Genomic DNA, 15,072 nt, shown 5'->3' with positions numbered 1-15,072 from the left:
TCCGAGAGCCCCACGCACACATGAGGGACTCCATTTGTTTATCTGTTTTCACACACTCTTGGCTGTTGGTTCAAGGAGTCAGCTGGCAGCGCCCTCGAAATTGGAGCAGCTTCCTGTTGGCTGAGTGTCTCCCCATCACTCACCTCCTTGCTCCCTTAGCCTCCAGCCTATCGGGCCCACACTGAGCACGGTAGCCTTAAAGGAAGAGGTGCCTGGGAAGTGCTGAGGGCAGTCTGGAGCTTAGTATCTTGTCCTAAAGTACAAACGCAAAAGGCAATCAGATGGTTCGCCGTTAGGGACTGCAAATTAAAACCACAATGAGATTTCATTACCCACCGGTTAAAAGGGCTAAGATTAAAAAGACTGACCATAGAGGGCCGTGTGGGAACGGGAACTCATCCACTGCTGGTGGGAATGAAAAGTGCTGTGGCTGCTTTGGAAAATAGTGTGGCAGTTTCTTAAAAGTGTAAACATACACCTACCATCTGATCCAGCCACTCCACTCCTAGGTTTTTTTTTTTTTTTTCTGTTTTTTTTGGCTGCGTTGGGTCTTCGTGGCTGTGCGCGGGCTTTCTCTAGTTGCGGCGAGCAGGGGCTACTCTTCGTTGCGGTGCGCGGGCTTCTCATTGAGGTGGCTTCTCTTGTTGCGGAGCATGGCCTCTAGAGCGCAAGCTCAGTAGTTGTGGCTCACGGGCTTACTTGCTCCGCGGCATGTGGGATCTTCCCGGACCAGGGATCGAAACAGTGTCCCCTGAATTGGCAGGCAGATTCTTAACCATTGCGCCAGCAGGGAAGTCCCACTCCTAGGTATTTTTGCAAGAGAAATGAAAGTGTATGCTCATACACAAGTATTTAGAGCAGCTTTATTTGTAATAGCCAAAAACTGTCCATCAGCAGGTCTCCGCATGCTATGGAATATTACGCAGCAATGGAAAGGAATGGACCATTGATACAGGCAACAACGTGGATGAATCTCAAACTAATTATGCTGAGTGAAAGAAGCCAGGACCACACCACCCGCCCCCCTATATATATATATATATATATATATATATATATATATATATATATATATAATTCCATTTATTTAAAAATCCCCAGAAAATGCAAACTAACCTCTAGAGACAGTAAGCACATCAGTGGTTGACTGGGTCAGGGTATGGGCAGGAGGGAAGGATTAGAAATGGAATCAGGAAACTTTTGGGGTAATGGGTGTATTCATTATCTTGATTAGGGTGATGGTTTTGTAGGTATATATGTTAAAACTTGTCAAACTCTACAGTTGAAATGTGTTTATTGTTTATCAATTTTACCCCCAAATAAACCTGTTAAAAACAAAGGTCACCCCATCTCCAGTTAATCAGTAAGATGAATCTGACCCAGTTAATCAGTAAGATGAATCTGACCCTGCCCTCCTTCAGAGAACTTGTTTGTGTCAACAGATACGAACAGCAAAGCATGAACCGTGAGGTCAAACTTCTGGGTTCCGTCTTGGATTCATGGCTTCTCACCTTGCCTCCCTAAACTCCAGTTTTCTCACTGTGGGATACCTTCCTCCTGGGGTTGTTGGATGGAGAACATGGAAAAATTCAGAGTGTTCAGTAAACAGATAGTAAGTGGTAACATGCACTGGGTCCTGTGGGCACCCGAGGGAGGGAGGAGCTGTTACTATGGGGGGGAGGAAGCTGGAAAGGTTTCCCCTCTGAGTGAACTGAATCTTGAAAGAACAGGGAAGAGTCTGCTAGAAGGAGGTGTGTACTGGGGTAGGGGAGGCTCACCAGGCAGAACTAAGCTAGGGAAGCAGCATTCAGACTCTAAGCTTCTAGAAACTTCAGCAGTGTGGTACAGCTGGCGTGCAGGGACCAGGGGCACCCTGGTGAGTCAGGGCTGTAGGTTAGGTGGGAGCCTCATCCTTGAGGGTCCCTGAGGAGTCCCCTTCATCCTCCAGGCCAGGGTTTCTCAAATTGGGATATGAGGAGGATTTCTCCGGAGACCATGAGTTTTTTTTTTTTTTTTTTTTGGCTGCACCGAGCGGCATGTGGGATCCTAGTTCCTGGATGAGGGATCGACTCCGTGCCCCTTGCAATGGAAGTGTGGAGTCTTAACCACTGGACCTCCAGGAGAGCCCCAAGACCATGAGTCCTATGAGAAGTTTTGAAATTTTTATCTAATAAAGACAAACAAAAAAATAAAAACCCTGTATCTTGATGCAATGCTTTTGAATACAAAGACGTTTTCATCTAGTAGAAAGCGCTCATTTCTGAAGTCCTTCTTGATAAGAGTGGTTCTGAAAGTATATTATTGTGCAGCCATAATTTTCTTTTCTTTTTTTCTTTTCACAACTATATTTTCTTTAATTGAAATATAGTGGATTTACAATGTTGGGTTAGTTTCTGCTATACAGCAAAGTGATTCAGTTATATACGTACTTTTTTTTTTTTTTTGCGGTACGCGGGCCTCTCACTGTTGTGGCCGCTCCCGTTGCGGAGCACAGGCTCCGGATGCGCACGCCCAGTGGCCGTGGCTCACGGGCCCAGCCGCTCCGCGGTATGTGGGATCTTCCCGGACTGGGGCACGAACCCGTGTCCCCCGCATCGGCAGGCGGACTCTCAACCACTGTGCCAGCAGAGAAGCCCTATACGTACATTTTTAAATTTTCTTTTCCATCATGGTTTATCTCAGGGTATAGAATATAGTTCCCTGTGCTATACAGTAGGGCCTTGTTGTTCATCCATTCTATATATAATAGTTTGCATCTGCTAACCCCAAACTCCCTGGGCCACCCTCCCTTCCTTGGCAAACACAAGTCTGTTCTCTATGTCTGTGAGTCTGTTTTTGTTTCGTAGACAGGTTCCTTTGTGTTATATTTGATTCCACATATAAGTGATATCATATGATATTTGTCTTTTTCTGTCTGACATCACTTAGTATGATCATCTCTAGGTCCATCCATGTTGCTGCAAATGGCATTATTTCATTCTTTTTCATGGCTGAGTAATATTCCATTGCATATACAGGTATACATATAGATATATGTACCACATCTTCTTTATCCATTCATCTGTCAAAGGACATTTATGTCTGTTCATGTGTAATTCAGGTTTGAGGGCCACAGGAGGTGTGTGTGGTCATTGTGGTTGGACCCGCTCCCTTGGGCTGTGGTGCAGACAGTCCAGGGAGGGGGCACTGGTTCCATGGGAGATGTTCAGGAAGGTAAGGCAGGTCTGGTGGGTTCAGGGGTGACTGTTGGAATCACCCCTCTACAGGGAGGATTCCTACCTGAGCAGAAGGTATGAGGCTCTGGGGGCCTGGCATGGGCCCCTGATTCCCAGGGTCAATAAGAGAGAGGCCTGGGGAGGAGGTATGAGGACATCTGTCACTGCCATGCCGTCATGGAAGACGCTGCCTTGGGCCACTGGGGAAGGGAGGGGAGGGAAGGCGCAGGGACAAGGGGCCAACATCCCATCCTGGAAGCTCCACCCCCTTGGCCAGATCTTCAGGGAGGGGCTTTGGAGGCTGGAGCAGGACCTGGGATGGGCCTTGCCACACGGCAAATGGAACCCTCTCTGGTGGGACAAGACCTTAGAGATTTCATCTACAGGGTACTTGGGAGTGCGGCTGGTGCTTTCACTGCCAAGGCATGGGGTTGGGCCACGACCCACAGTGTGAAAAACCAAAACCGACCTAAAGCTCCCATTTCCGAATCAGAGGTAGGCTGGGCAGCGTTGATTGGTCTGCCCAGACTCACGCCTGCGGTCCGCAGCACTCAGTGTCCCACCCAGGCCTGGACTAGTCTGATGTCTTGCTCACTGCTGCTCTCTGACCCGCAACTGATGGCCAGTCCCTGCCTCTCTGGCCTCTGATCGCCCCTAGCCACACGGCCAGCAGCCGGCTGGGACTACATGACCAGGGCTACTGGTAGGATGCTTCTCAGAACCCCGTCAGGGAGCCCTCCGCTTTGCGCCCCTCTGATTGGCTGCCCTCCCAGCAGCCTGAGCCAATCACACGTGGCCCAAGGAGCCGAGGCCCCGCACCTTGGAGCCACTTGCGTTGCCCAAGGGATGCCCCTGTCGTCTCTGGGAGGTCGGGCCTTCTGTATCTGATTCTCTTACATTTGCACTTTGCATTCTCTCCCCCTCCCAGACATCCACATTTGACTGTGCTTTGCAAGGCCAGCGTTTCCCGGGTAAAAATCCCAGCGTCCTCCACACTGTGCCTTTTGACGGAGAGCTTGGGTTTAGTTAATTTCAGAGTGATTGGAAATGTTGTTTTATAGTCAGCTCTCTGGGAAAGGAGGTGGGCCAGAGCGCAGCGGGCTTTCACCACCAAATACCATTTGTCAGTGATGGCAAAGCTGATTTGAGAACCCCTCTCAGAGCACTTGTCTTGAAGGCAGTCCCCTTTGTGGGGACTCTTGGCCTGTCCCCTTTGTGGCTAGAATTGTAAAGTGGACCCCAGAACCCTGTTCCTAAGCGCAGTTTCTTGTATGAACATTGACAAGCCCATGGACAGAGGGTGGGTTGTGGTGCCCTGTGGTTTGTGTGGCTTTGGTTCAGTCCCTTCATCCTTCCGAGCCTGTGGTTATCTCTGACGGGATAAAGCCCAGTAATTGTTCCCAACTCCAGATTCAGCAACCTGGGAGGGCTGTTGTAAGACTAAATAAGGTGGTGTGAGAGTTCCTGGTCCAATGACCCATTAAGATGCTGCGGAGAGTGCCGGTCCCTGCTTCTTACACACTTTGCTCTCAGAATCACCTTCTGTGAATGCCAGATAAGAGAGCACGGCCCAGGACCCTCCCAGTGCTCCGAACGATGCTCTGAACTGTGGCTTCTCCGTAACAATATCTGCAATAAGTAAACAAAAAAGAGTTCCCAGAATCCACTTGGAATAGGCTTTGGGATTAAAACCAGCTGCCCGCTTGGTTCCTGAAAGCCCATCTGTGTATGGGAGAGCAGTGGGGATGAGTAAGCGTGGAAACTGTGTGTGGCAGAGCAGGAGTGAGTCACCGGAAAGGCGAGCGTGTCGCGGGAAAGGGAGTGTGCCCCGTGCCGGTGCGCAGTGTCCGTCTGTGGTATGGGCCCCTGGCCAGGTGAGGGGGGCAAGCACACTTGCCTACAGGGCCTGCCGTGGGAGCTGGCGTTTACTTGGGTCTGGATCCTGAAGGTTCTGAGTTCTAGAGCAAAATGCCAGGGGGCAGCTGGGTTGGCAGAGGGCCAAGGTGGCTGAACACCGTAGGACTGAGGCGGCCCGGCAGCCGGGGCCTCAGTTTATTAAATCCAATTCTAGGTTCTTGAGTGGAGCCCCAGGTTTACACCCTGCGGTCACCTTCCTGGAGCTTAGATGCTCATAGGAGACGACCCACAGGAGGCGTGAACGGCTCTCAGTGGGTTCTGGGGGGGCGGGGTACGGGCGGGGGCGTGGAAGCCGGGGAGCACCGTGGTGTCTAAGAGCAAAAGGCTCTGGCCTCAGGCCGTCGTGTGTTCCAGTCCTGCCCCCGTTACTTAACATCCGTCTGGCTTTTGAGCAGTGTTCTTAGCATCATTGATCCTCAGTTTTCTCAGCCATAAAATAGGGATAAGTGACTCATTCGTCTTTGTAGGATAAATGAGTTAATAGCTGTAAGCCCTTTATCACGGAGTCAGGCACGTACAGAATGCAAGATGCACGTGGGCTGTTAGAATTATTATTGTTAATCCTGGATCTACCACTTTCTGGCAGGCTCTCTGCTTTACTGAGTCTCAGTTTCCGTCATTATAAAATGGTACTAATAGGCTTCCCTGGTGGCGCAGTGGTTGAGAGTCCGCCTGCCGATGCAGGGGACACGGGTTCGTGCCCCGGTCCGGGAAGATCCCACATGCCACGGAGCAGCTGGGCCCGTGAGCCATGGCCGCTGAGCCTGCGCGTCTGGAACCTGTGCTCCGCAACGGGAGAGGCCACAACAGTGAGAGGTCGGCGTACCGCAAAAAAAAAAAAAAAAAAAAAAAAAGGTATTAATAATGTCGGCCACATAATAGTCACTCTTTGAACCTGACTTTGCCCCTCTCTTTGCTTGGGAGGGGTTTGGTGTCGTGTTTTAGGGGCATTCCCTAATGGGGTTTGGTTAGGTCTTAAGCAGGATTCTTGGAGTGTCTAGATCATTGAATGGCACGCGGTATTAGAGTGTTTGCACATTCCCAGGGAATGTTTCACCTTGCCTTTATGGTGTTGGAGGGGCTGGAGCAGGGAGCTGTCCCAACCTGGTCCGTATGGGGTGTCTGCCCCTCACCACTGGCACCACAGAGCCATGTAGGGGCCTCCATCCTGCAGCCTCAGCTTCCCAGGCCCAGGAAGGGGAAGGGAGAGGACGGAGGGCTCTAATCCCACTGCCCCCAGGACACAGGGTTCTGAGCCCTGATTTGTTTCCCGTGGACTCCCCCTCAAGGTCAACCCGGCAAATGGTCAGTGTCAGTGCCAGTAACTTGTCCTTTGTCCTGTAAGGCTGGTTCCCCCCGCCAGACCAAGTTGCAGCTTGGCCCATTGCTCAGGCAGCCTGGAATCAGGGCAAAGGGAGCTGGTGTCCTTCTCCATCTACAGATGGGCAGCCTTCGCAGTCCTGAGCTGGGAGACCTTCCTTCTCGTCCCCTGGGTCACAGGAGGGTTGACCCCTGAGGGCTGCATCGCTCAGGTTCCCCTGTGCTGGCCCAGGGATTTCGCCCACAGCAGCCTTTCCGCCCTGGCTGGGGTGATGCCTCCCTTGGGGCTCCAGTTCCTGCCGCTTAGAGGCTCCCAGCCTGAGGTGGTAACATCACCTCCTCCTTTGCCCCCTCCAGCCGAGGTGTGGAAGTAGCCGACCTCTGGGTTCCCTTTTGTCTCCTGGCAGCTTCTCAGCCCCTTCACCCCCGTGGAGCCGGGTCTCTCTGGTTCACAGCTGGACTCAGAGTGGATTCACTTTGCCTGGTTGAACCCTGTCCAACCAGAGTCACGGTCTCTGGGCTTTGGAATCTGACAGAACAAAGTTCAAATCTCAGTGCTGCCCTGATGGCCCTGTGCCCTGGACACTTCAGCCTCAGTGTTCTTGTCTGCGATTGCGGAAGGTGACGGCAGCCCTGCCCACTGAGCACTGGTTCTGAGCAGGTGCCCGATGAGTCCCCCAATATTCTAAGAGGAAGGTGCTGGTCGGTGGTGGGGAGGAAGTTCTTCTGAGGTCCCTCTGCTAATCAGCCGAAGCTCTCCGCCTGAGAGGATGCCCTGCTGCCTTACCTCTGCTCCGTCCTGTGTGACCTACCCTCAAGGACCAAATGGATGACTTGTAGACAAGTGCTTAGCACGGACGTAGGCCTTTCATCATGGTGGGAATGTCAGCACCCTTTTCTCTTCCCTGGTTGGCTTTTTTTTTTTTTTTTTTCCAAGTCTACATCACGTTTTCCGCCCCCCTGCATCCAACCACACACTGCTTTATGGCACTTCTGCCTGCTCGTTCACCCTGAGGCTTCCTTGTGACTCTAACTGAGCTCTCCCCTTTTGACTCGATGGCTCAGGCCTGGAGCTCAGATTCTGGAAGCTTCTTGGCCTCCCCTGAAGTACAGCCTCACAGTCCATTTCTGGGAGAGCTGCGTCCCCGGTCACCTCCTGTGGACGCGTCCGTCTCCCAGGCTGGTGCCTTTTCACCCGCGATCCATCTGAACACATGCTCCTTCTTGTGTCTGCCCCTCTGCCCTGTCATCTGCCCTGGCCTGGCTTGTCTGTCATCAAGGGAAAAAGATCATTTCTCTTCTGGCTGTCATTTGTGATAACCACATGGACGCTGAAAACCAAGGCTGCTTCCTTTCTAACCTAACCTTTCTAACATGTATTTTATGCCCATCAGTATTTCAAAATTCCAGTAGTTATTAGACCCATTGTCATTAGATCTTGTGATTTAATGTGTTAGTAAGGTAGTGTGTGGGGTATGTGGGGGGTGTTTGTGTGTGATGAATTCGATTTTTGATATTTTGATAACTATGTTTTAATATGATTGGTTTCCTTTGTAATTCTTGCTGTTTATTCTCGGCATTTAAAGACTTTATTCCAAGAAGGGGTCCACAGTAAAAGTCCATCCCCCTCCCCTCAAATCCCCCACCCTGGTTTGCAGTTCATCCACCTGCAGCCCACACAGGCATTCAATGTGCAGCTTCTCTTCTGGAAGCTTCTTTTATTTATTTATTTATTTATTTTAATTTTATTTTTTTTTATTAGTTTCTGCTTTATAACAAAGTGAATCAGTCATACATATACATCTGTTCCCACATCCCTTCCCTCTTGCGTCTCCCTCCCTCCCACCCTCCCCATCCCACCCCTCCAGGCGGTCACAAAGCACCGAGCTGATCTCCCTGTGCTCTGCAGTGGTGGAAGCTTCTTGAGGCAGAGGTGGTGCCCACTTATTTGCTGCTGTGGTTGTAGCATCTGGCCTAGCTAGGAGTGCGTGTTTAATTCCTCTGTGTTTCACTGACCTGGAATGAAGTGGTTTGGTAGAACAGGCCAAGAGGCCCTGGTCTCTTGAACTCTGCCTGCAGCTTCACCAAGCTGACAGTTAGTGGTCCCCCATCTGAGGTTAGAAGCCCCCATCTGACGCTGATCCGTGGGTCTGAGGTCCACCCGAGTCCCGCCCCACCCTGCCGGACCCCTAGTGTTCCATTTGAGTACCTTGGGGTCTCCAAACCGTCACACCTCCCAGGCCCTGGGCATTTCCAACTGCAGGAAGGGTTCTCCAAACCTCGCTGCCTTAGGGTGTTTAGAGCATCCACGCCCCCTCCGCAGCCTGTCATCTGAAACTCTGGCAGCTAGTTTCGGCTCCTCCCATTCAACGCTTTGTAAAAAATAAAAGCTGAGCTTTTGGAAGCCAATCAAGTCACACACTAGACGAGAGATTAAAGCCACAATGAACCAATTTAAATGCCTGCGCATTCTAATGGGCTTTTCAAACGAAGCATTCAAAGGCAGGGAGTGGCTGCAGGGAACGTATTAAGTTGTTAGAAAAACATCAGAACAGCTCCGGAAGAAAATTGGGAGACTGAGCTCTGAGGACCTGAGGTCCCAGAGGGAAGCCCACCCTGGGTCACCCACTCCCTTCCCCTCGCTGGTGACGTCCTTCCCCACTCCCAGCGTCCGTCGTGCAATCTGATGGCAGAGCTGCCAGTGCAGGGGTGGAGGTGAAGGGCGGGATGCCCAGATTCCCAGTCAATGCCTGTTGCACAACCAACTGATGATTGAGAAAAAAGGGCCAACAAACAATTCCACCAATGTTAAGAAATTATTTGGGTTTTTTTATTTTAAAGTAACGATTGCCCTTTCTGGAAAATTCACAAAATGCCTAAGAGGAAAAATAGGGAAACAGAAGAACTTCCAACTGTGATTCCACCAACCAGACAATGGTCCTTAACCACGTGGCCTCCAAAGACACCATGCCAGGAAAAGAGAGGCCCGAGGTCATGTGGGATGCGTCTTCAGCCACTTGCCCACACCCCTCTCTCCGATTCATCACGTGGGCATTGGCTTTTGTTTGTTTGTTTGGACCACTTCACGTGGCTTGCGGGATCTTAGTTCCGTGACCAGGGATCAAACCCATGCCCCCTGCAATGGAAGCGCGGAGTCCTAACCACTGGACCGCCAGGGAAGTCCCTACCTGGGCATCGTAATGGTGAGATTTCCCAGCCTTTTTCTAGGAGCATGGTTTTTTTGTGGTTGTTTTGTTTTGTTTTTATTAGCTGTAGAGCTGGGGCTACTAAGTATAAATTTTGTTGCATTTTTTGATACCATCATTAGAGCCTAAGTATTCTCCATCCCAAATTCATTTCAAGCCTACTTTTTATTGGCTGCATAATATTCTGAAGTGCGAGTGTGTGATACTTTCCTTAACTAATTTCCTATTGTTGGGCATTTGGGTTCTTCCTAGTTTTGTTTTGTTTTGCCTTTTTAACAAATGCTGTGGTTGGTTTTGGGTGCATGACACTTTATACCAACGCTGGGCTATTTCAGCATCGGCAGAGGGTTTACTCTGTGCTAGGCATTGTGGGAGACTGGAGGATAATCTAGACACAATCCTTTCACCTAAGATGCAGATATAAATAACTTTAATCCAAAGTCGGTTATAGTTGCCATAAGCAGACAACTAGAACCGAAATACAGAAGAGTTTCTCCTGGGCTTAATGGGATTTTAAGAAAGTTACATGAGAAAATCTGAGACCTTGTATCCGCAGCTAGAAGGTAAGGGAAAGAGAGGAGGGGACGGGATAGCAAAGGAGTTGGTTTAGCTGGGAGACCTATGCCAGGGGGCGGGCATCCCCGAAGGCAGTGGGTCTCAGCTCAGATGCTAGGTCAGTTGTTTGTCAGTGGCTGCCAAGAGGTAGGTGGTGCGTAGCTCAGTGGAAACACTTAGCAACGTCTGCCAGGGACCCAGGTTTGGTGCAGAAGTAGCCACAGGACACCTGGCTCACCGGGCCATCCCCAACCTGAGATATTAATTTCAGGTGAGATTCAGGGGCTGGCGTCAGCCTGGCCAATGCCCCCAAACTGTGTTTCTTAGGTAGAGGCTTTTTAGTGCATTCAGATCAAGATTCAGTGTCTGTCACAGACATCTCAGCCTGTGTGTGTTTTAGGATCCAATTTTGGAGGGGTTTCCAACCAAAAAGACAGGAGAGATTTGGCCCTGAGTGCCAAGCTAGCGTCACAGGGGAGCAGGGAATCTGAGACAAAGAGACTCTTTGCCAACCGGGCACCCTGGGCCCGCTCTCCCTGCCCAGCCCCCGGAGAGGCCAGACCTGTTTTCCTTCTCAGCCCATTTCCAGTCCTTTGGCTCTCTAACAAACACGAGCGCCGCTGGTTGTTGACACCGCAGTCGGAGCATCAGGAGGGTGCTGGGGGTGGAGTGTGAGCCCCATTCCCAGGGTCGGGCTCCCCGGCCCTCGCCGCCATCAGCTGGCTGGGGCCTCTCCAGAGCTCGCCTCCCCTCCGCCCTCCTCACCTGTGCACCTGACCTTGTGTGGTCCTGTCTTCAGCCCCTGCAGGTGCCATGACTCAGCAGCCGCAGGAGGGCTTCGCCAGGAGCATGGGGGCCGCCCAGGAGTGGATGAAGGCTGTGCAGAAGCGGCTGCAGATCAATGACAACACCCAGGGGCCCCGCGCAGCCCTGGAGGCCAGGCTGCGGGAGACCGAGGTATGCAGAGACCATGGCCTTGGTAACCCTGTGGCCCTGGCCCGGTCCCTTCCTCTCAGGCCTCAGGTTTCCCAACTGTTGCATGGCAGAGCGGACTAGACTGGTGTTTCTCAAAATCTGATGTCTTTGAATCTCCTGGGGTTTAAGTGTAGATTCTGATCCAGGAGCTGGGGGTGGACCCGAGATGTGACATTTCTGACATGCTCTCCGTGACACCTTTGCTGGGGGTCCTGGGATCACACTTTCATTGTAAGGGTCTGACTCTCCCATCCTGGAAGGGGGCACCGTGCAGCCGGATGGTCCCCACCCCCAGGTGGCCCAGGCCCTGCTTCCTGCACCTTCTCTGCTTCTCTGCAGCTGAGGCCCCTCCCTTGGCTTTTATAGGGCTAGAGTCCAGCTCTACCCTGACCTGGCACAAGGCAGAGGCTCAGTGCTACCCTGACCGGGAGTGCCGATGCCCAGTGCCTGGCCCAGCACTGTGGTGCCCCCAACCTGAGGTCATCTGCTCTGGGCCAGGGGCCAGGGGGAAGAACTCTAGACTAAGAGTCAGAGACCTGGGTTGTAGTCTCCATGCTGATCTAAAGTGCTGTGTGACCTCGGCCACATCCCTGTCCCTCTCTGGGCCTCAGTTTCCCATCTGTAAGTAAAGCAGTTGACTTAACGTCTCTCAGGTCATATCCATTGGGATATTCCACAATTCTAATTTATCACCTAACAATGGTTGCTTTATTTAAGGGGAGGCTTACCTCTTCCTGCACAAACTGCCCCCCCAACAGGCTAGAAACAGAGCTGACCCCACACCCACTTCCTGTGTCTTATCTTTTCTTTCTTTCTCTTTTTTTCTTTTTTTTTTTTGAGCTGTTTTATTGATTTTGCACATTTTATTGAAAATATCTAATGCTCTTTTTGGAAGTAGACAGTTAAAATTAAGAATTGATACCGCCTTTTCAGGGCCAATGGCTTAAGTGTCACCACACAGTATGAAGGAGGACCCAGGGTTTGCATTTTAAAAGTGGGGAAACTGAGTCTTGGAGCGGTCTGGTGACTTGTTCAAGTTGAAAAGGTCTCTGGGGAGGACACTCCACCCTGGAATTCTGGTCTTCTGACTCCTCTTCAAATGTGCTTTCTGCTTCCCTACAGCATTGTGTGCTTCTGTAAAATCGTGCCTGCCAGCATCGGGGTGCAGGGTGTTGTGGTTTCTCAGACATTCTCTTTAGTAGAACAGCTCACTGGACTAGAGAGAGGACAGGCTTTGGAGTCTGGAAGTCCTGGGTTCAAATCTCAGCTCTGCTTCTTGCTGGCCCTGTGACCCTGCTGGACCTCTCTTCACTTCCCTTCTAGAATGGGCTCATTATGTCAGGATGCTGACTTCAAGAGGATGGGTCACAAGCTGCCTTGAGGAGGCTTTTGTTGCTGATGGATGTTACCATAGAGAAAGCCCTGTGCTACCTGTGAGGCTGGATGTAAATGACCTGAGTTGACAGTGACAATGGCACCCTCTCTATTCCCCATCCCCCACCCCCAGTCTCCTCCAGTGTTTTCTGGCATTTCCTGTCATCCCAGTTGCCCTCAGAATAGTCTTTCTCAGTCCTTCATTGCTCGGACCCCAAAGGATCTGAGACCCTCCACTTTGAGTCACGTTTTCCGTCAGCCTCCCCTGTGTCAGGCCTCGAACCCTTGGGATGCCAGGTGATGGTGCCTGGTCCCTACCCTCAGGGAACTCCTCCCAGGTAGGCACAGAGACGCCCACTTGTCCCGGTGGGAAAGGTCCCCCATCCCTGCTCGGCCTCCCTCTTGGTGCAGCACCATCCTAGCACGCACCACCCTGGACCACTTGTCCTTTTATAGTAACCATGAACAGATACTTGATGCAGCTGATGAGAGCCCTGCCCAGGGGACCGTCACAGCAGAAAGGAGGGGTGACCACTCTTGAGTGGCCCGGTCAGAGGCTTCTCAACTGGACGGTGAAGTGAGTGGAGAACCCAGGGTGCATGGGGAGCCCCGAGGAGGTCACATCCCCCGGTCTAGAGGGTCAACAGAGGCCTCTGAGGACAAGGGTTTTTACTGCTGAGGCTTGAATGAGGAGGAGTTAGCCAGACTTTGGGATCCAGGGGGAGGGGAGGGAAGGGGCTCCAGGCAGAGCGAACAGAATAGGAAAATCACTGGAGGTGGGCACAGCTGGGGGCACATGTGGGACACCCCTGATGTTGGTGTTGGGACAGCATCAACCATCAGGGAGAAGCAGAGGTCAGAGAGGTGGGGAGGGGTCAGTGGTTCCAGAGCCTGGAACGGGGAGCCAAGGAGGACCCCTCCTCTGTAACAGAGTGGGTGGTGGGTTGGAGATTTGGAAGGTCAGGGGCAAGCCTGGTGAGGAGAGGAGTTGACAACCAAAGCCCCTTCTCTTGTCAGCCTTGGCCTTTGTCATCATCGTCACTATTATTGTCACCAATATTCATTATCAAAAGATGACTCTACCCGGTCACTGAGAGAAGGGAGCTGACATTCATTCAGCAACTTATTATGTGCTCAAGCCTGTACTGTCAGCTTTCATGTTTAGTTTCCCCAAAGCCCTGTGATTGTGGTGTACTGGCCCCACTTTTCAATAGTGAAATGGATCCCTAGACACAGTGATGGGCCAGAATGAAAGGAATGGATCTTGTTAGGGCTTGAACCCAGGGCTGAGTTCAGAGCATCACTGGCCGCTGTCCCTGTGTGAGGTCCTGGGGCAGTGGACACCCTACGCTCGGGTTCCCGGCATCACGGGGACAGGCATGCACATAATCCTGCAGCCACACAAGTATGTACGAGGTACATCCCTAACATGGGTCTCATGAAATTATTCTCCTCCTCTAAAACCTTCTGTGGCTCCCCACTGCCCGCGAGAGAAAACCCAGCTTCACCTGGCATCAAACGTCCTCCACTGCCTATCTGCCACAACCCTCTTCTCCAGCCTCAGTTTCCCCCTCCAGCCGACCTCCCAGGCACACATCCTCTCCTGCTGGCAGAAAACCTCCTAGATTTCCTATCACCAAACCTTTGTGTGTGCTGTTGCCTCTAGTTGGAACGCCCTCTTGTTCGGGTCTGAGTGTGCATGTGAAATGAAACATCCCCTTGTCCACGTGTCTTTCCTAACCCCTTCCCCCAGCCCCAGCCCCAGCTCCTGGCAGCCCTGCACAGCACTTGCTGTCTTACGTGCTAATCCCTTTGGACCTTGCACCATTTGCTCGCAGCTCATTACCCCCTGGTGGTGGGCCTGGCTTCGTTAGGCGAAGGCAAGGGCGGCCCTTAGGAAGAGCTGTTGGCAAGGCCAAGGTGACCGGGTTCTGGAAGCCGAGGGAGCACTTCCATCAGGTGAGCCCTCAGGGATTTGGCCTGGAGCCTAGGTCAAGGGAGCCGCGTCCTGGGTGCTGCACCACCGTGCTCTCCTGTGGGGCTCAGACCCGCTCGTTTTCTGTGTGCTTTGATGTTTCAAAACCGATTTTGCAATAAGAAAACATTTCACCCTTGTCCTCTGGTGAAAGGGGGCGGCTAGAGCCTTCTCCACCTGCTGGCCCGCGGGACATCCCCTGGGGCCGGGGTCCCCCATGCGGTCCCTCCACCAGCTCAGTGATGCACGTCCCAAGTGCCTGTTGGCTAGAGTGACCAGGATATGAGTTCTGATCCAACTCTGAAGCTTAGTAGCTGTGTGGCCAGGAGCGGGTCCCATGCCCTCCTGCCACCTCATTTTCCCAGCTGTAAAGTGCAGGAAGAACCCCCAGCAGGGGGGGTGGTTCAAGAGAGGCCTCTGGGGACAAGTGACTTCACTGCTGAGGCTTGAATGAGGAGGAGTTAGCCAGGATGGGGATCCAGGGGGAGGGGAGGGAGCAGCCTGGGGGAGGAGGAGAGCTTGGGGTCTGGGGCCT

The 15,072-nt window shown here is 52.1% G+C and overlaps 1 protein-coding gene across 2 annotated transcripts in view; it reads left to right on the top strand.

The window, feature by feature from the left end:
• Positions 1-11,012: 11,012 nt before the first annotated feature.
• The window catches only part of SYNE3 (spectrin repeat containing nuclear envelope family member 3), a gene marked incomplete at its 5' end in the record, with an annotated part of 52,978 nt that continues 48,918 nt past the window's right edge, over positions 11,013-15,072 (top strand). Inside the window, one exon of one of the 2 annotated variants that reach the window (XM_079699620.1) lies at positions 11,013-11,170. In XM_079699620.1, coding sequence (XP_079555746.1) covers positions 11,027-11,170 — 144 coding nt within the window. The remainder of the gene's footprint in view (positions 11,171-15,072) is intronic. The other variant, XM_079699621.1, reaches the window with a different exon arrangement.

Source organism: Hyperoodon ampullatus (assembly GCF_949752795.1).
Source record: "Hyperoodon ampullatus genome assembly, chromosome: 3".
NCBI lineage: Eukaryota > Metazoa > Chordata > Mammalia > Artiodactyla > Ziphiidae > Hyperoodon > Hyperoodon ampullatus.
This window is presented reverse-complemented; position numbering and strand designations above follow the sequence as displayed.